General features: G+C 38.4%; 1 protein-coding gene across 2 annotated transcripts in view; it reads left to right on the forward strand.

The window, feature by feature from the left end:
• The first annotated feature begins 8273 nt into the window (after positions 1–8273).
• Positions 8274–21598, forward strand: part of LOC128663897 (tubby-related protein 3) — a 49397-nt gene continuing 36072 nt past the window's right edge. The window contains exons 1-2 of one of the 2 annotated variants that reach the window (XM_053718466.1): positions 8274–8559; positions 13994–14103. In XM_053718466.1, coding sequence (XP_053574441.1) covers positions 14056–14103 — 48 coding nt within the window. In that variant the 5' untranslated portion in view covers positions 8274–8559; positions 13994–14055. The remainder of the gene's footprint in view (positions 8560–13993; positions 14104–21598) is intronic. The other variant, XM_053718465.1, reaches the window with a different exon arrangement.

Raw genomic sequence — 21598 nt, forward strand, 5'->3', positions numbered from 1 at the left:
ACCTAGGGGATAGATTGGGTAGTAGGCAGGGTGGTAACCATATCAGGGACTCCATGCAAGAAAGGAGGGATAATGGAAAAAACACTAACACAAATACATTTAATAACCACCAGGCGGGACAGAACACAAGCAGCTAAGGGAAGGAGAGGCGATATGGCAAGCATGGATACAGCAGCAAAAGAGGCATCGGAGGGGAGCAGACAAAGCATTAGAGACAAGCCAGGACAGAAGGAATCGTGATCCATCAGCGAAAACAAGGTAAACAAATCTCTTATAAAATATACAGTGATTCTGACTCTTCTAGAAGTTCATCTGAAATAGATTCTGAAGGGGAAAAACCTAACGGGGAGGGTAATAAGAAAATTTTAAAGATTGTTAAGAAAATCTATGCAAAACAAGAAAAAAAAGGGGAGGAGAAGGAAGAGGACATAAGGGAGAAATATAATTATAACGACTCGTATTGGGTACAAAGGGGGCTAAGCGACCAGAACACACGATTAGGCTTAGCGCAGAAATGAAGGGAGATCTAAGGATATGGGATTAATTTATGTCGGCATTTAATGGAGTAAAGATATGGGAGGAAAAAAAGTAATCGGTAAATTAATTGGAATTATTCACAGATGCGGGTAGTAAGGGATTCGGAGCTTACCTCCAAGGCAGATGGTGCCTAGGGGAATGGCCTGTGGCATGGAAGGAGATGGGTTGGACAAAGAATCTAGCACTGCTGGAGATATTCCCAATTATAGTCGCAATAGAATTGTGGGGTAGACTTTTGGCAAATAAGCAAATAATATGCTGGTCTGATAATATGGCAGTAGTGGAAATAATTAACAACCTATCATCCTGTGGCCCAATTATCAAATATCTTAGGTACTTTGTACTGGAGGTGCCTTAAGCACAACATATGCTTCAAAGCGAAGCATATACCGGGATATAAAAATGTAGTGGCAGAAGCACTGTCACGTTTCAAATGGGAGACATTCAGGAAACTAGCTCCTGGCGCGAGACAGAAGGGTGAATGCTGCCCCGTTTTTCTCTGGCAGATTGGCAGCAGATAGATGGAATCAGAGAGTTGGTCGAGAAATCAGTGGCGCCGAGAACCTGGGCTACATACAAGAAGTATTGGATGCAATGGCAGGAATTTAAGAAAGAAAATCAGGTAGGAATTGAGGGTGCAGTTTTGGAATGGTTATGGGTGTTAAAACAAGGGGGCATGAAGAAAGGACAGCTGGGTACAGTCATAGCAGGCGTATCGTATTTCACGCAGCTATATGGGATGGTAGAGCTAACTAAGTGGTTTGTGGTAAAAAAGATAAAGGGCTGGAATGCGGGGGAAAGAGTGGTAAAGGATCGCAGGGAACCAATAACGGAGGGAACGATGGTACGGGTGTTGCATGTGGTTTGTTTTAACAATGATGAGGCCCTAGTATTCAGAGTGGCTTTCTCATTGGCTTACCACGGAGCGTTGAGAATAGGAGAACTGTTATCCAAAAACAAAAAGCATAGCGATGGGGGCCTGAGGCAGGAAGACGTAAGATTGAGCGAGAATGCATTATTAATTTTAATTAGGAAATCAAAGACGGACAAGGCTGGGAAAGGAGCATGGGTATGCAGGCAACAGGGGGGATAGCGTGCCCAGTCGCATGCGTAAGGGAATATACGGCATCAATAAGGGAAGGAGGGTCGTGTTTTATTAGGCACAAAGATAGGGCTAATGTTACAATTTTCCAATTCAGGAAGGTGCTGGAGCGTGTAGTTAGGAAGTTGGGTTGGGAAGGAGCTTACTTTGCCCCACACTCATTTAGAATAGGGGCGGCAACTAGCGCGGCAAGCAAAGGATGGTCAGGTGAACAAATTAAGAAAATGAGCAGATTGAGGTCTGCAGCGTACAAATCTTACATAAGATTGGAAAAGAGTGGGGAATAAAAAAGGGGGGATTGCGAAGGATGATATGTATGTTTATGTTCCTATACAGATATATGTAGGTTTGTATACCTACAGGTATATAGAGCCAACAAAATGTGTCGTTATGGTTATTTAAAGGTTTTGGTTATATGTTCAACGTTTTCTTTAATTGCAGGAACAGCACTAAGAGTTTGGGTTGTAGGGCATTCATACATACATTGGGCACACATAAGAGCAGAGAAATTAAGGCAAGGAACACAATTAGGCTTTACACATAAGGAAGCCAGGTGGATTGGGAAAAGAGGGATGAAATGGAACAAGCTAGTCGGTACTATAAAGCAGGCAAGACAGAGATGGGGTCGGCCAGATGTACTAATTATTCATCTGGGGGTAACGACATAGGATCATACCCTCTGAGAGAGTTAGAAGAAAAGGTAAATGAGGTAATGGGCTGGTTAGGCATAGCATGGCAAGGCGTAAAATTTATTTGGTCAAATATGATCTCAAGGATGTTTTGGAGAAACACAGACACACAAAGAGCAGGATACAGGTCCAGAAGAAAGATAAAGAAAATAGCAGCCAAGGCAGTGAGAAGTATTGGGAGTCTAGCAATGGAACACCCATTGATAGCGGCAAAGAGGGAGGAGTTATTTAGACCGGACGGAGTACATCTCAATGACACGGGTAACAATCAGTTCCTACAGGACATCAGAGCGATGTTGGAGGATATGATAAAGGTATGGAAAGGTCACTAAGGGTAGCTAGTTAGGTATTGGCGAAAAGAGGGTCTCTTTGTTGGCGGTGAAATTGAGGTCTGGTACGCAGGTGGGGGGATCCTGTTGCATACCTCATCCTAAGTCGTGATACGGTGGTCTAACTAGGGGGTGGTAGGGAGCAATTGCGACAGGAGTGTCATAAGGGATGGGCTCCTGAGCTGGAAGGGACAATAGAGGGTGGGGCTAGTGTAAGACAAGAGAGATGAGATTACCTTGCTGGCTGGGGGGTGGGGAAGGTATAAAGGCAGGACAGGGAAGGAAGTGCATCATCCCTCCCTAGATACAATAAAACCAAGTCAGAACAACTCGGAGAGGTCACGGAAGGAGATCAAAATAACAGTGCAGTTTGGGCAAGATGTTGCCTAATTGGGCAAATCCCAGTAAGACTGCCCAGTAAGACCGCCCGTACTTCCCCATAAGGGAATAAAGAGCAGACGCAGCCAGAAGCTAGCTGGTGACTCGAGCAGTCTACGCTAGCCGAAAGCATTAAGAAGGGATGATTGATATGATTGCAGTGAAATTGGGGTCTGGCACACGGGCGGGGTATCTGAGAGGTGGGGGGGATCCTGTGGCATACCTCATCCTCATTTTTTTTTTATTTATATGTCTCTACATGGCAGGAATAGATATAATGAGAAATAGGAACATACCTGCATTAATAATGAATTAGTTTTACTGTTTACTGCATTAACTGTTACATTTTTGCTTCCACAGGACTCTACATATGAAAACCTAAAAAAAAAAGTCTGAAAAATGGCTGTCGCTAATAGGATTGTACAGAGTCATTTACAATGTTACAAAAATACTGCATTCAATTCTTAGGTGGTTGAACTAGTTCAGACATCCAGGTGCCATTGAAAAGACAACCAAAAATGTCCCTAATTGTTTTCAAAGTTTTAGCAAACAAAACTCTAATATATTGCAAACAACTACACAAACTTGTAGTAATCAAGGATATTAAAGTCTGGCACAGAGTAGCATCATTCTGATAATATATATATATATATATATATATATATATATATATATATATATATATTGTCACATTATAGCCTGACCAAAAACAGCCTAAAACTTAGGGGGGCAGCAGAATTGTAAGTGCCTAGGGCAGCACAAAACCTAAATACGCCACTGGGTGGAAGGGGTATCAGAATGTGATTTCTGTGGATATATTGTGACTGATTACACTTATTTAAAGCTTTATGTGGCTGGTGAATTTGGTTTGTTTATGTTGCTGGGGAAGTGCTGCAGTTCCGTCATAAACAAATCCTGAAAAACAGAAAAACGAGAGGCGCGCTTGGTGTAGTATGTCCTATACAGACATCAGAAGAAAAGACAGAGATGGAGATATACTCACAAGCGACGTTGCACATGCAGTGCAATAATAGACAGGCCGAAGCTTCAGAGCCGTTCGGCTGACTCGCATAGGCTATGGACGCTTGAGGTCAGAACGAGGCTCCCCACAGTGGCTGCTTCCGATGACACTCCCAATGCGGGATACAAATCAGCTTGCAAATCTGTTATTGCACTGCATGTGCAACGTCGCTTGTGAGTATATCTCCATCTCTGTCTTTTCTTCTGATGTCTGTATAGGACATACTACACCAAGAGCGCCTGTCGTTTTTCTGTTTTTCAGGATTTGTTTGTATCTACACTTTACTGGAGAGAGCTGCCCATCTTCTGTACCTCCTTGGATATACGCATCTGGACAGTTTATATTTGGACATTTGTAAATATTATCACTACTGTTGTGGATTTTAACAATTTCTTTCAGGAACCATATAATATATACACGGACGTGTAGGTTTTCTCTTAGACAAGATTTAAGTTTTATTATAGAGCTCAATTTTTATTGGCATAATTTCTGATTATAATACTACATTTTATTTTTTAAATGGCTAATAAGGTTCATTTTACATTGTCTATCTATATTTGGCGCACCTCCGTTTTGGACACCTTAACCTAGTTAGGTTTAGAGGCCTTATTATCAAGCCGTCAACCTCAAATACGCTGGAATTCCCCAGCGTATTTGTGGCGAGGCTGATTCGCCTTAGTTATCAAAGGCCAGAGACCGGCAAAATTAGAATTTTGTGACGTAAACTTCGATCCGCCGGATTCAGTCCGACACAGATCGATTCTTACGTCACTCCAGATGTTCCGCACACAAGTTCGGCACAATCTGACTACTTTTGCTAGTTATCAAAAAACTAGCAGGTACGCTCGGCACTTTTCCGGCCCAGCGTACCTGGTTTTCAAACCGCCACCCTGGAGGCAGCGGATCCCATAGGAATCAATGGGAGTCTGACCATAGCGAAAGTACAAGTTCGCTGCTGCCAGACATCCCATTGATTCCTATGGGAACTGTCTACACCTAACACCCTAACATGTACCCCGAGTCTAAACACCACTAATCTGTCCCCCCCTACACCACCGCAACTAAATAAAGTTATTAACCCCTAAACCGCTGCTCCTAGACCCTGCCGCAACTCTGATAAATGTATTAACCCCTAAACTGCCGCTCCCGGACACCGCTGCCACCTACATTATACCTATTAACACCTATCCTGCCCCCCCTACACCGTCGCCACCTATAATAAATGTATTAATCCCTATCCTGCCCCCTACTACACCGCCGCCACTGTAATAAATTTATTAACCCCTAAACCTAAGTCTAACACTAACCCTAACACCCCCCTAACTTAAATTTTAATTAAATAAATCTAAATAATATTTCTCTTATTAACTAAATTAATCCTATTTAAAACTAAATACTTACTTTTAAAATAAACCCTAATATAGCTACAATATAAATAATAATTATATTGTAGCTATCTTAGGATTTATTTTTATTTTACAGGCATCTTTCAATTTATTTTAACTAGGTACAATAGCTATTAAATAGTTATTAACTATTTAATAGCTTACCTAGCTAAAATAAAGAGAAATTTACCTGTAAAATAAAAACTAAAGTAAGTTACAATTACACCTAACACTACACTATACTTTAATAAATTATTCCTATTTAAAACTAAATACTTACCTGTAAAATAAACCCTAAGATAGCTACAATATAATTAATAATTACACTGTAGCTATTTTAGGAATTATATTTATTTTACAGGTAACTTTGTATTTATTTTAGCTAGTTAGAATAGTTATTAAATAGTTATTAACTATTTAATAACTACCTAGCTAAAATAAATACAAAATCACCTGTAAAATAAATCCTAACCTAAGTTACAATTAAACCTAACACTACACTATCATTAAATAAATGACCTACAAATAACTACAATTAAATACAATTACATAAACTAACTAAAGTACAAAAAATAAAAAAAGCTAAGTTACAAAAAATAAAAAAAATAGGTTACAAACATTTTAAAAATATTACAACAATTTTAAGCTACTTACACCTAATCTAAGCCCCCTAATAAAATAACAAACCCCCCCAAAATAAAAAAATGCCCTACCCTATTCTAAATTAAAAAAGTTCAAAGCTCTTTTACCTTACCAGCCCTTAAAAGGGCCATTTGTGGGGCATGCCCCAAAGAATTCAGCTCTTTTGCCTGTAAAAGAAAAATACAACCCCCCCAACATTAAAACCCACCACCCACATACCCCTAATCTAACCCAAACCCCCCTTAAAATAACCTAACACTAATCCCCTGAAGATCATCCTACCTTTAGTCGTCTTCACTCAGCCGAGCCACCGATGGAACTGAAGAGGAGACCCGGACCGGCAGAAGTGATCCTCCAAGCGGCGCTGAAAAAGTCTTCCATCCGGACGATGTCATCTTCCAAGAGGCGCTGAAGAAGTCTTCTATTGGGCGATGTCATCTTCCAAGCCGGGTCTTGAATCTTCATCCCGCCGATTCAAGACAATGTAATTATTAATTATATTGTAGCTATCTTAGGGTTTATTTTACAGGTAAGTATTTAGTTTTAAATAGGAATAATTTATTAAAGTATAGTGTAGTGTTAGGTGTAATTGTAACTTAGGTTAGTTTTTATTTTACAGGTAAATTTCTCTTTATTTTAGCTAGGTAAGCTATTAAATAGTTAATAACTATTTAATAGCTATTGTACCTAGTTAAAATAAATTGAAAGATGCCTGTAAAATAAAAATAAATCCTAAGATAGCTACAATATAATTATTATTTATATTGTAGCTATATTAGGGTTTATTTTAACCCTTTCGTGACAGGGTTAAAGTGTCTACATCGGAACACCTGTTCCGATGTAGACAAATTGAAACTACGCGATCGTGCATACGATCGCGAGATTTCAATTATTGGATCGCATCTGGGGGGCGTCCCTACAACCCTAGGAACGCCCTCCAGACCGCGATCAAGTCCTTGAAGCGCAGAAGGCTTCAGGACAGCCGTTTGATATGACGTTCTATTCCGTCATAACGGCTTTAAAGCCCAGTGTAAATATGACGGAATAGAACGGCATAACGGCGTTAAAAGGTTAAAGGTAAGTATTTAGTTTTAAATAGGAATAACTTAGTTCATAATAGAAATATTATTTAGATTTATTTAATGAATATTTAAGTTAGGGGGTGTTAGGGTTAGTGTTAGACTTAGGTTTAGGGGTTAATAAATTTATTACAGTGGCGGCGGTGTAGTGGGGGGCAGGATAGGGGTTAATAAATGTATTATAGGTGGCGGCGGTGTAGGGGGGGCAGGATAGTGGTTAATAGGTATAATGTAGGTGGCAGCGGTGTCCGGGAGCGGCAGTTTAGGGGTTAATACATTTATCAGAGTTGCGGCAGGGTCTAGGAGAGGCGGTTTAGGGATTAATACATTTATCAGAGTTGCGGCAGGGTCTAGGAGCGGCGGTTTAGGGTTTAATAACTTTATTTAGTTGCGGGGGGCTCCGGTATAGGGGGTAGAACAGTGTAATTAGTGTGAGTGCTTAGTGACAGGCTAGCAATAAAGCTGGGAAAAAGCCGAAGAGCAGCGAAATCGGATGAGTGATAACTCTCACAGTCCGCTGCTCATCGCCCTGTGGCTTTTTGACAGCTTTATTTGATAACTTAGGCGAAATTTTTCAGGTCCGCGGCGGCGATGTGAGGCGAGCTTAGGCGTATTGGGCCGGCGAAGGCAGCAAAGTTGACACGTTGATAACTACCCGCCTAAGTGTTTGTTTAGTTCCGTCATAATCACGACTAGATAAATCCGGGACAGATTCTGTACATAGCTAAAGAGTCATTACATTGATCTTATGTTATTTATTTTTTGTTATATTATTCATCTGCGATCACAAAAAGCCATTTTATGCTAAACTAATAAAACATAATACTAAATTGAAGACGGGTATTTTCCACAATTTTTCACAAACTCAGTTCTAAATTCTCAGTCTTTCTGCTACTTCAAATTCAAGGCACGAATAACGTTGCCAGCATTTACCTCACAGGAAAGAAAAAAGTTTGCACCATATTAATCGAACACTACTCAATCAGCTGTCTCCTCCAGTTTTCTGTACCATGTGACCACCTGAGTCATGTGACATTAGTTACCTAAGTTTAACAAAGTTGCCTCCGCTTTCAAAGATACCTCTTGTCACTAAATACCAGATGCTTAAAATAACATATACTCTCTTGTCTCTAACATGGTTTAAACGCAGTTACCAGTACCACAGAGGCTGAAAACTATCGGTTAATGAATTCGTCACCGAGGTAGTTCCGCCCATGGAAGCGTCTCCAATTGTTTCAGCCAATAAGGAGTGACGCTAAACTGCTGCTAGCCAACGGCGGACGCTAACGCTGCAGAGTTCTGTAACTAGCACTGTAGCTGGTTGCTAAGGGAATGATCGGCTAACGGGACAGACATTCCGGGATGGAGAGAGGAGGGAACCGGAGTAACGTGTCCAGGTACAGTGAGAGAGATGACTATATATTTTGTCATAAGGCAGGAGGCGAGCCGCACGCTCAGTATGGGGAGGTACAGTATAGTGCTGATGCAGACATTTAGGATTGGCCCTGCCTAGCAACTAACTGCTCTCACTTTGTTTTACACGCATACAAATACACAGATGGTTACCTTGTTACGTTAGTAGAAATATATACACATAAATGACTTTCCTAAAAACGCATTCATGCTTCCACCTCTTAATACACAGATATTTAGATGGGCACGATTGGGTGTCTGGATGTCTATTATGAGGGAGTTGGTACTAGCTGTCTGTGTATTAGGAGGGGGTTAGTATGAGGTGTTTGAATGTCTGTGTATTAGGAGGAGGAGGATAACATTAGGTATCTGAATTGTGTATTAGGAGGAGGAGGATAACATTAGGTAACTGAATTGTGTATTAGGAGGAGGAGGATAACATTAGGTATCTGAATTGTGTATTAGGAGGAGGATAACATTAGGTATCTGAATTGTGTATTAGGAGGAGGAGGATAACATTAGGTATCTGAATTGTGTATTAGGAGGAGGAGGATAACATTAGGTATCTGAATTGTGTATTAGGAGGAGGAGGAGGAGGATAACATTAGGTATCTGAATTGTGTATTAGGAGGAGGAGGATAACATTAGGTATCTGAATTGTGTATTAGGAGGAGGATGAGGATAACATTAGGTATCTGAATTGTGTATTAGGAGGAGGAGGAGGATAACATTAGGTATCTGAATTGTGTATTAGGAGGAGGATAACATTAGGTATCTGAATTGTGTATTAGGAGGAGGAGGAGGATAACATTAGGTATCTGAATTGTGTATTAGGAGGAGGAGGATGATAACATTAGGTATCTGAATTGTGTATTAGGAGGAGGATGATAACATTAGGTATCTAAATTATGTATTAGGAGGATGATAACATTAGGTATCTGAATTGTGTATTAGGAGGAGGAGGATAACATTAGGTATCTGAATTGTGTATTAGGAGGAGGAGGATAACATTAGGTATCTGAATTGTATATTAGGAGGAGGAGGAGGATAACATTAGGTATCTGAATTGTGTATTAGGAGGAGGAGGATGATAACATTAGGTATCTAAATTATGTATTAGGAGGAGGAGGATGATAACATTTGGTATCTGAATTGTGTATTAGGAGGAGGAGGATAACATTAGGTATCTGAATTGTGTATTAGGAGGAGGAGGATAACATTAGGTATCTGAATTGTGTATTAGGAGGAGGAGGAGGATAACATTAGGTATCTGAATTGTGTATTAGGAGGAGGAGGATAACATTAGGTATCTGAATTGTATATTAGGAGGAGGAGGAGGATAACATTAGGTATCTGAATTGTGTATTAGGAGGAGGAGGATAACATTAGGTATCTGAATTGTGTATTAGGAGGAGGAGGATAACATTAGGTATCTGAATTGTGTATTAGGAGGAGGAGGAAGAGGATAACATTAGGTATCTGAATTGTGTATTAGGAGGAGGAGGATAACATTAGGTATCTGAATTGTGTATTAGGAGGAAGAGGATAACATTAGGTATCTGAATTGTGTATTAGGAGGAGGAGGATAACATTAGGTATCTGAATTGTGTATTAGGAGGAGGAGGAAGAGGATAACATTAGGTATCTGAATTGTGTATTAGGAGGAGGAGGAGGATAACATTAGGTATCTGAATTGTGTATTAGGAGGAGGATAACATTAGGTATCTGAATTGTGTATTAGGAGGAGGAGGAGGATGATAACATTAGGTATCTGAATTGTGTATTAGGAGGAGGAGGAGGATAACGTTAGGTATCTGAATTGTGCATTAGGAGGAGGAGGAGGATGATAACATTAGGTATCTGAATTGTGTATTAGGAGGAGGAGGATGATAACATTAGGTATCTGAATTATGTATTAGGAGGAGGAGGATGATAACATTAGGTATCTGAATTGTGTATTAGGAGGAGGAGGATGATAACATTAGGTATCTGAATTGTGTATTAGGAGGAGGAGGATAACATTAGGTATCTGAATTGTGTATTAGGAGGAGGAGGAGGAGGATAACATTAGGTATCTGAATTGTGTATTAGGAGGAGGAGGATAACATTAGGTATCTGAATTGTGTATTAGGAGGAGGATGAGGATAACATTAGGTATCTGAATTGTGTATTAGGAGGAGGAGGAGGATAACATTAGGTATCTGAATTGTGTATTAGGAGGAGGATAACATTAGGTATCTGAATTGTGTATTAGGAGGAGGAGGAGGATAACATTAGGTATCTGAATTGTGTATTAGGAGGAGGAGGATGATAACATTAGGTATCTGAATTGTGTATTAGGAGGAGGAGGATGATAACATTAGGTATCTAAATTATGTATTAGGAGGAGGAGGATGATAACATTAGGTATCTGAATTGTGTATTAGGAGGAGGAGGATAACATTAGGTATCTGAATTGTATATTAGGAGGAGGAGGAGGATAACATTAGGTATCTGAATTGTGTATTAGGAGGAGGAGGATAACATTAGGTATCTGAATTGTGTATTAGGAGGAGGAGGATAACATTAGGTATCTGAATTGTATATTAGGAGGAGGAGGAGGATAACATTAGGTATCTGAATTGTGTATTAGGAGGAGGAGGATGATAACATTAGGTATCTAAATTATGTATTAGGAGGAGGAGGATGATAACATTAGGTATCTGAATTGTGTATTAGGAGGAGGAGGATAACATTAGGTATCTGAATTGTGTATTAGGAGGAGGAGGATAACATTAGGTATCTGAATTGTGTATTAGGAGGAGGATAACATTAGGTATTTGAATTGTGTATTAGGAGGAGGAGGATAACATTAGGTATCTGAATTGTATATTAGGAGGAGGAGGAGGATAACATTAGGTATCTGAATTGTGTATTAGGAGGAGGAGGATAACATTAGGTATCTGAATTGTGTATTAGGAGGAGGAGGATAACATTAGGTATCTGAATTGTGTATTAGGAGGAGGAGGAAGAGGATAACATTAGGTATCTGAATTGTGTATTAGGAGGAGGAGGATAACATTAGGTATCTGAATTGTGTATTAGGAGGAGGAGGAAGAGGATAACATTAGGTATCTGAATTGTGTATTAGGAGGAGGAGGAGGATAACATTAGGTATCTGAATTGTGTATTAGGAGGAGGATAACATTAGGTATCTGAATTGTGTATTAGGAGGAGGATGATAACATTAGGTATCTGAATTGTGTATTAGGAGGAGGAGGATAACATTAGGTATCTGAATTGTGCATTAGGAGGAGGAGGAGGATGATAACATTAGGTATCTGAATTGTGTATTAGGAGGAGGAGGATGATAACATTAGGTATCTGAATTATGTATTAGGAGGAGGAGGATGATAACATTAGGTATCTGAATTGTGTATTAGGAGGAGGAGGATGATAACATTAGGTATCTGAATTGTGTATTAGGAGGAGGAGGATGATAACATTAGGTATCTGAATTATGTATTAGGAGGAGGAGGATGATAACATTAGGTACCTGAATTGTGTATTAGGAGGAGGAGGATAACATTAGGAGGAGGAGGATAACATTAGGTATCTGAATTGTGTATTAGGAGGAGGAGGATGATAACATTAGGTATCTGAATGTCTGTGTATTAGGAGGAGGATAGCATTAGGTGTCTGTGTATTAGGAGGAGGATAGCATTAGGTGTCTGTGTATTAGGAGGAGGATAGCATTAGGTGTCTGTGTATTAGGAGGAGGAGGATAGCATTAGGTGTCTGTGTATTAGGAGGAGGAGGATAGCATTAGGTGTCTGTGTATTAGGAGGAGGAGGATAGCATTAGGTCTCTGTGTATTAGGAGGAGGACAGCATTAGGTGTCTGAATGTCTGTGTAGAAGGAGGAGGATAGCATTAGGTGTCTGAATGTCTGTGTAGAAGGAGGAGGATAGCATTAGGTGTCTGAATGTCTGTGTAGAAGGAGGAGGATAGCATTAGGTGTCTGAATGTCTGTGTAGAAGGAGGAGGATAGCATTAGGTGTCTGAATGTCTGTGTAGAAGGAGGAGGATAGCATTAGGTGTCTGTGTATTAGAAGGAGGAGGATAGCATTAGGTGTCTGTGTATTAGGAGGAGGAGGATAGCATTAGGTCTCTGTGTATTAGGAGGAGGACAGCATTAGGTGTCTGAATGTCTGTGTAGAAGGAGGAGGATAGCATTAGGTGTCTGAATGTCTGTGTAGAAGGAGGAGGATAGCATTAGGTGTCTGAATGTCTGTGTAGAAGGAGGAGGATAGCATTAGGTGTCTGAATGTCTGTGTAGAAGGAGGAGGATAGCATTAGGTGTCTGAATGTCTGTGTAGAAGGAGGAGGATAGCATTAGGTGTCTGTGTATTAGAAGGAGGAGGATAGCATTAGGTGTCTGTGTATTAGGAGGAGGAGGATAGCATTAGGTCTCTGTGTATTAGGAGGAGGAAAGCATTAGGTGTCTGAATGTCTGTGTAGAAGGAGGAGGATAGTATTAGGTGCCTGGATGTCCTTATGTTAGGAGGAAATTGGCATTGGATGTCTTTTTATTAGGATGGGGTTAGTCTTGTGTGTGTGTGTGTATAGGGAGGGGTTTAGATTTGATGTGTAATTGGAGGAGGCGAAGTTCTGTGTATTAGAAGACGATGGTCTGTGTATTAATAGGGTTCAACAAAGTTAAAGCCAGGAGGCAACATAAAATAATTAGGAAACATACATGTTGGCAGCCAAATTATATGTGGGTTTACTGGCCCTTTAAAAAATACATGCTCTAATAAATTAGAGCATGCAATTTTTCAACTATTATGGCCCTTTAAAAGAACAATGTACTCATACAAGCATCTAAAAATAGTTAATTGTATTTAAAGCATCTGTAAGAATACCCCTTCAAATGGACTTTATGTCTCTACCACCCTGACTGGAAAGTTGATTTCTGCAGTTGAATCCTGTCTACATAGCCTTTCTATGACCAATACTGCAGTATTGACATTCTCAGTGTTTGTCATATATTAGTATTAGCATAATGTAGGATGTACATATCCTGATATGTGTGTTAGAAGAAGATGAACATTAGGTGTCTGGGTGCACGTGTATACTACACAGAGGTTACGAGAAAGGACCTACATCTTCAGAAAGGACATTAGGATTAGATATCTGTATTAAAAGGGTGTTAAGTGTATGTGTGGCCTCATATTAGTTGGATATGGTGTTTTTATGCCTGTGTAAAAGTATAGCAATACAACCTTTATTGTGCTCAACGTGTTTCACCGGTCTATGCCACCTTGTACAAGAGCTTAAACACATATATCTCACATCTCTCTTGATGACTTTATTACTTACCATGTTTAATATGAAGACATGAGGGAATATTTGCCTTTTACCTCTTCTGTTCTTGTAGAGATCCAGGGTTTATGTCTCTCACCAGCTTACACAGATCTTTCCCATTACTTTGACAGCATCATGGAGGATGAACATGCAAAGCTCCGCAAACTGAAGCTGGATAACCAGGTAAAGAGAATATATTTCGATATGTTCTGAGTGCGACAGATTTTCAATGTATCATGTAATTTGTACAAATACTTTTTGAGTAATACACATTTGGCGTCAAAGTACCTTTTTATAATAGTATTTTTTAACTAATGAACATCCCAGTTCTTAGTAAAACTTTGTTATCATATTGATAAAGATGTGTCCCTCCTGAGAGAGCCAGGGGAGTTTTCTTTATGAGCCAATGAGCATTAGATCAGTATAGAGAGTAGCTGTGCACAAATATATGTAAATACATTAACATGTTTAGTAGTTGCTTTTTTATATGCATGGCCTAGTACAGTTACCATTTACCATGCTATTTTGTGTTTTCCTTCTGTGCCTGCAACTCTTTAAAATTGTGCTTATATTTTAGCACCCTACTGGTGCTGGAGGGTAAACCTGCACATCTTTATACTGATCCCCACCATCGTGGTGCACACATATTGTTGCATCCTGTTTCAGAAGCAGTGAGCTTTCACGGATCAGTAACTTTACCAGCTTTTAACAGCTGTACCTTGCAGGCCAATCTAGTTTGCACATTAGAGAGTGGGAGTTTTTTTTTTTTTTTTTGCACAGTGTAAAAGTTACGTGCTGTAACAAATATAATAAAAGCCATCGGGTATGCAGCTACTACTAAATGTACAGCTCCTGCTCTGTATTGTGCATGATTCAGCTTGGCAAAAAGACAACATTGTCACTGATCTGTGAATGAGCAGCGCTTGTGTCACAGAGTGCAAGAATACCTAAACGCCAAGATGGAGGCGCCTAGTATAAACACGCTGTGCTTCACTAACCAGCACTTGTAAGGGAATAAAAACAAACAAAACGAGTTGCAGATGCAGGAGAAAATCACAGTGAGTAGTAACCATGCTATTCTAGTTGTACCCAGCACTATGAAACACAGCATTTTTCCTTTACAATTCAGATAGAGCATGCAATTTTAAACAACTTTCTAATTTTAGTTCTATTATCAATTTTCTTTGTTTTTCTTGGTATCTTTTATTGAAAAGCAGGGACGTATGCTTAGGAGCCAGCTCATTTCTGGGGCACTATATGGCAGCAGTTTTTCAATAATATCCATTTGCAAGAGCACTAGATTTCAGCACTATTTCCTGCCATGTAGTTCTCCAAATGCCTTACCTAGGTATCTCTTCAACACAGAATATCATAAGAACAAAGCGATTTTGATAATAGAATTAAATTGGAAACTTTTTTTTAAATGGTAAGCTCTGTCTCAATCACAAATTCATTTGTTTGGGTTTCATATCCATTTAATGTTCCTTTTAAAGGTGACCAATGAGTACTCATTTGTATTGAACCCAGAGCAAGTTACTCTATAGGGTCCTGATGATCAAAAACTTGCCAGCATGGAAAGAAGTCTCACAAAATCTTTGGGGGCTTTTATTGAGCATGATATTGGATTTGTTGTGTATCTTCACTTATAGAACCTGCATAAACAAACTACAATTTGCCTTTCTAAAATTCTTTGAGTAACTGACAAGACTTATGTTTGTGTGTACGTTCTGTCCTACAGGGCAATAGTCTTCTTTGATCCTAATAGTGACATTATTTTTTTCATGAGATGGAGGCAACTTATTCCAAACAACAAAACTGTACATGGCGATTGATAAAACAGGGTTGTCTGCATTTCATATACCGTTTAAATGTGGATTTTCCATGCAATGATTCTATTGGTCAATCAAGCTACTTGTACAGGAAAAATCTGCCATACCTATCCTTTACTTCCAACATATGCTTCATGCGGTTGAGTCACATAAAGATATATGTGTTCATTACACTCATGTAGGATGGAGAAATGAGTGCAAGTTAGTCTCCATATAAGGAGTTTGATTGCAGCATAGAAAAGGTGCATATTTGAATGCTTTGTTAATTGCAAAAAAATGCACAAAATGTATTGTTTCAAATTAAACATTCATTTGTTTTTATGTATGCATAAAACATCTGAACACACAATAACTCTTGAAACCATTTATAACTGTTTTGTAAGTAAAATTGGTATCGTTTTGCAGTCCAGGAGCACACCTGTTGTGAAGCCTCTTGAGTGCTGTTTATATTATTTATTTTGCTGTGGCTACTTAGGGACAGGTATTAATGAGCTCCTGCACATATTACACTATCACTGCAGCATGTACGAGACTCAGGATTATGAATTCCATGTAATGAACTCCAGCCTCTCGGAGATCAGTGGAAAAACTACAAATTATATAATGAAAGTGTATTTCAAAGCGTATGGTAAATTTTCAGTTTAATATGCCTTTAGGAAATCAATAATAAAAATTGTGATGAAGAATAAAAAGATGGTATGACAAATTTGTCACCCGTTTTCATTATATAACGGATACATATTTTAGGGCATCCCAAAGTGACTCTAAGGAAAGCAGTAATGTAGAACAGCATGTGAAAAATGCAGTTTAACTCTGTTGTATGAAATCGGGAATATTTTGAATAGTTATTGAGATCATCCTGTGATCTTAGTGTCCAAAACTATGTAATACAGTGATAGAAATGGTAGAAGGGAATAGAAAGAGAATACAAAGCAGCTAAATAGGTGGCTGTTTCATGTTTAGGCACAGAGAGAGCCCCAAGTGTGAGCTCAGCACTTCTAATGTACAGAATCAGTAGAATTTCTGACCAATCCCGGTTATTAATTTAATCAAACAGGGTAAATACTCTATCTCACTTCTCTATAATATAATAAATAACAGAAAGTACAAACAGCATATTGAACTAGGGGTCGCAAAATGGAGAGATGTATTTTTCAAGAATCTCAGTACACAGATAATGTTGAAAAGCATAGAAAGGGTAGAAGAAGCATCGCTAGCTATCCCTATGAGGGAGCAACATACTAAGATAATGTGGATGGTGTATATTACTCCTGAGAAAATCGCCAAGTGGGGTGGTACCGGAGAGGCAGCATTATGTATAAAATGTAAGCAACAAAGTACAAACTTGTTACATAGTTTCTGGTCATGCCCAAGAATACAAAAATTATGGGGGGAAATAAACTATTGGCTAGGCAAGATATATGAGACCCAAATTAGGCTACAAGCAGATCAGGTTATCTTTTTCCACTATAAGAAAGAACATTTATTATGTAGAAAATTTATAACACTAGTGATTCTAATAACAAGGAATCTTATATTAAAAGGGTGGAAGAAAGATAAAACTACAACTCCTAATAGCGATTAAGGAAAATATTCATCACCAATTCTTGATAGAACTTCAAGATACTTTGTTCCATATAGAAACTAATATCACCCGCTTCTTTGATAAATGGGGAAGGTGGGTTAAAACCCAAGATTTAGAAGAACAGAAACGAATAATTAAAAAGTTTGATAATACAGTATACATAGAAAACTGTAGACTTAGAGGAGAATGGCTATTTGAATAAAGATGGCCGTCTTATAGGGAGAGGGGGGAAGGTGGGAGGGGTACACTAATTATTCTCTTTTTTTTTTTTTTTTTTTTTTTGGGTTTGGGGGGAATATATCTGATTGAATAAGAGTTAAGTCAAAAACTATATACGCCATATTGAAATATTGATAAGAGTAATTATGTACTCATGTGATCGAAAGTGAGTTTGAATATTTTGCTTCTTATTTGTTGTTGCTCTCGCTTCCTATCTATTGTTCTTTGTTAATTAAAAAGGGAAAGGGGTGATGAGATTAGTAACATAGTTTGGAAGGTAAAACTCGATATTATATTAAGATAAAATGTTATCTGAACTGATGAAATTAGTGTAATATGTATGGAGATAAAGATGCATATCATTTTGCTGGACTTGTTGTGATGAAACAACTTAATGTCTTTTCTTCCTTTTTATGTATCTGTCACAAAATATCAATAAAACTTCTTTCAAAAAAAAAAAAAAAAAAAAAAGAATTTCTGACCAGGCCCACCGGGTGCTCTAGCTGTACCAATGCCATATAATAGCTATGTGTGCACTCGAAAATGTATCTAGAAAGGAATAGGTTTCTTAAAGTAATAGAATCTCCCAGGCTTAATATTAAAGAGACATTAAAGTCAAAATATAGATCATGCAGTTTTAAACTACTTTGCAATTTACTTCTTTTTACAAAATGGCTCTGTTCTCTTAGTATCCATAGTTGAAAAGCATACTTGGGTAGGCTGTTGATTGGCAGCTACACACATTTTTTTTATTTTTGTGTCCCTTAAGGTGAACCAGGGCTCCCAAAAGGAAGATAGCTGGATATCAGGAATGTGAATGTATCTAATGTTTTAATAAGTCTGATACTGATATACTAATAGGCTTGAGTCTAAGGGACAAGACCACCAGATTTGATAAATGTTGCCAACTTGGCCATAAGCATTCCAACATTGGTCAGAGTGAGATTATAGATGACCGGTATTTCCTGACAACCAGTTGAAACATCATCTTTTGCAGCAGTGTTAATGGTTGAGTGCACTGCTAACTGCCAAATGCGTCTGCACATATCTACTGCCATTGGTTGATCCACATCTGCTGGGGGGTGGGGCTGAAAGGATAGCAGCTTGAGTCCTTAAAAGAGAACCTGTGACAGGAGCTATATACAATGTATGGATTGGGTGGTAGGGAAGCAAAGGGTGCAGGACTCAACAGGGGTTGGCAAATGCGAAGTTATAAGTAATACAGTAGTAAAATTGCTTATTAGAGAAAAACTACATTAGTATTATTTAAAGGGTCAATCTCTGCAAAATCACCACAAAACTAGAAATTCTATAATGCTGAGGAAATATAGGCCCCCCACTCCAGTCAAAATAAATTCCCTTTGAAAGTGCACCTCTGCTTAAAGGGGCAGTAAACACCAGAATTTTTGTTGTTTAAAAAGGTAGATAATCCCTTTATTACCCATTCCCCAATTTTACATAACCAACACAGTTATAATAATATACTTTTTACCTCTGTGATTACCTTGTATCTATGGCTCTGCAAACTGCCCCCTTATTTCAGTTCTTTTGAGAGACTTGCATTGTTAGCCAATCAGTTCTTGCTCTTAGGAGCTTCACGTGCCTGAGCTCAATGTTATCTATATGAAACGCATGAACTAACGCCATCTAGTGGTGAAAAACTGTCAATGCTTTCAGATTTGAGGTGGCCTAAAATGTCTAAGAAATTAGCATATATACCTCCTAGATTTAGCTTTCAACTAAGAATACCAAGAACAAAGCAAAATTCGTAATAAAAGTAAATTGGAAAGTTGTTTAAAATGTCATGCCCTATTTAAATCATGACTTTTTTTTTTTTTTTTACTTGACTGTCCCTTTAAAGTGATGGTAAATCCGAGTGTTTAACAATTGCTAGGATTTACCATCACTAAAATTTAATGTTAAGTTTAAGTGATCATTTATTAAAAAAAAAAAAAAAGGGTGCTAAACTCACCCTGTCTGTGCCGCTGCAGCGCTAAAGTCAGAGCCTCCTAGTTGCCCACTGCACAGCACTCTTCTACCAATGAGGTGACGTTTTTACATCTAAACCAATAGCCGTGCTAGCACACAGAACACTGTCAGATGACACGCACAGCTTATGGTTGCGTGTACTGGGGAGAACATGTCTCAAGATTGGTGCTCTATTTTTGTCCAGCACTTGGGGTCCTTACAAGAGTCTTAAGGCTCCCAAGACATCATTTTGGTGTTCTCTTTGGTCAGATCTGCCTTTTCCTATAACACTGCAATTGATGTGCTTTGCAGCAAACCAGCTTGCTAATATCACAGGGCTTTGTACAACGGCTATGATAAATATGATAATTTCTGTGTTTTTGCTCTTATGGAAGCTGTGTTTGAAAGGAGTTTACTGTTCCATTTAACAAGAATTAATGCACTGAAACACCTTTTTTAGTTATAACGTTTTGATTGCATCTTTTAATTGATTAACATATCTGAACTATGTTAGAACATATTTACGCCTTGTTTGCTGCAATTGTTTTTCAACCCCACCCACCACTTTCCTTATTTGGAGGAACCAATCTAGATTTGATTGTGGAGACAACAGGGCAATTTAGGGAGATATAGGGCAAGGTTAGCTTTGTGAAGCCAGCCATGTGTTCTTTCAGTTTAATAGCTGTGAAAACTCCAATTTTCGGACTTAATATAGGAAAAGGGGGCAAAATAAGTAATGAATCTTTATTGAAAGTGTTTTAACTAATATAATTAAGTATTTTGTAATAACATTTCAAAGTATTTACTGTCCCTTTAATATCCTGTTGGCTATCTTATTTCTTTGGGCAGTTATGGCCCTGTTGCTATCCGATACAGCTGCCCATATGGTGGTTCTCATTGTTTTTTGGTAGGGACTGTTGTCTAGATTAATTTCCTGTATCATGTGCTGTCACGGTGAATGTGGGTCACACCAGTTATGATTAATGTATTTTGTTGCTACTGTTTCATATTCTTGATTAGAAAAAGAAAATGTGTACAATGTCTCTCTGTTATCTTAAAGGAAAGTTTTTTTTTTTTTTTTTGTTTTTTTATTGCAATGGAGTGATTTTATATGATGTGATCTTTGTGCGATATTTTCTTTACCTTTTTATCGATTTTAGAAAAATGAATTGGTTCAAAAAAGCTTAAAGGGACGTGAAACCCAAAATGTTTCTTTCATGATTCAGATAGAGCATACAGTTTTAAACAAATTTCCAATTTACTTCTATTATCAGTTTTGCATCATTCTTTTTGTATCCTTTATTGAAGGAGCAGCAATGCACTACTGGGATCTAGCTGAACACTTTGGTAAGCAGATGAGAGGTATATATCTGCAGCCACCAATTAGCAGCTAGCTCCCAGCTCCTGAGCCTACTTATGTATGCTTTTCAACAGTGGATACCAAGCGAACAAAGCAAATTAGACCATAGAAGTTAATTGGAAAGTTGTTTAAATTGTATGGTGTGTCTGAATCAGAAAATACATTTTGGGGGTTTCATGTCCCTTTAAGAGACTCAGAGAGAGAGCTCATTTGCCCACCAGAAGCTAAATGAATGTTTGGTAACCGCCACCAGAAAAGTAAAAAAAAAAAAGTAAAGCTTCCTTCTGCTGGGCTTGTCAGGTCAAGTCCTGTATTTCCCCACCCAGTAATTTCATCTGTAATGATAATGGTATTTCTTGTGTAAGATTTATTTTGTGCCAGTTTTAGAAATGTGAATTTACACATAGTTATAATATGACTTGTAGTAAAGGGACACTAGACTTGTAATGCAATTACATCCCTTTTGTTTTTGCTATATATAATAACATAACAACCAAATGTAAACGCTTAAAAACAAAGGGACAGTAAAACATGTTTACTTTGGTTTTTATTTTAAAGCACGTTTATGTGCAGTTTTCTCTCCCGCGCTGGATAAAGCAGGTTGACTTTATCCTGCGAGGAACGTGTTTACAGTAAAATAAACGGCACTATTGAGCTGGTTGTGAGTTGTCTACTAATCTGTGACCAGACGAAGAAAAAGGAACAGGGAGCCATTTT

This window comes from Bombina bombina, chromosome 6 (assembly GCF_027579735.1).
Source record: "Bombina bombina isolate aBomBom1 chromosome 6, aBomBom1.pri, whole genome shotgun sequence".
In the NCBI taxonomy this organism is placed as follows: Eukaryota; Metazoa; Chordata; class Amphibia; order Anura; family Bombinatoridae; genus Bombina; species Bombina bombina.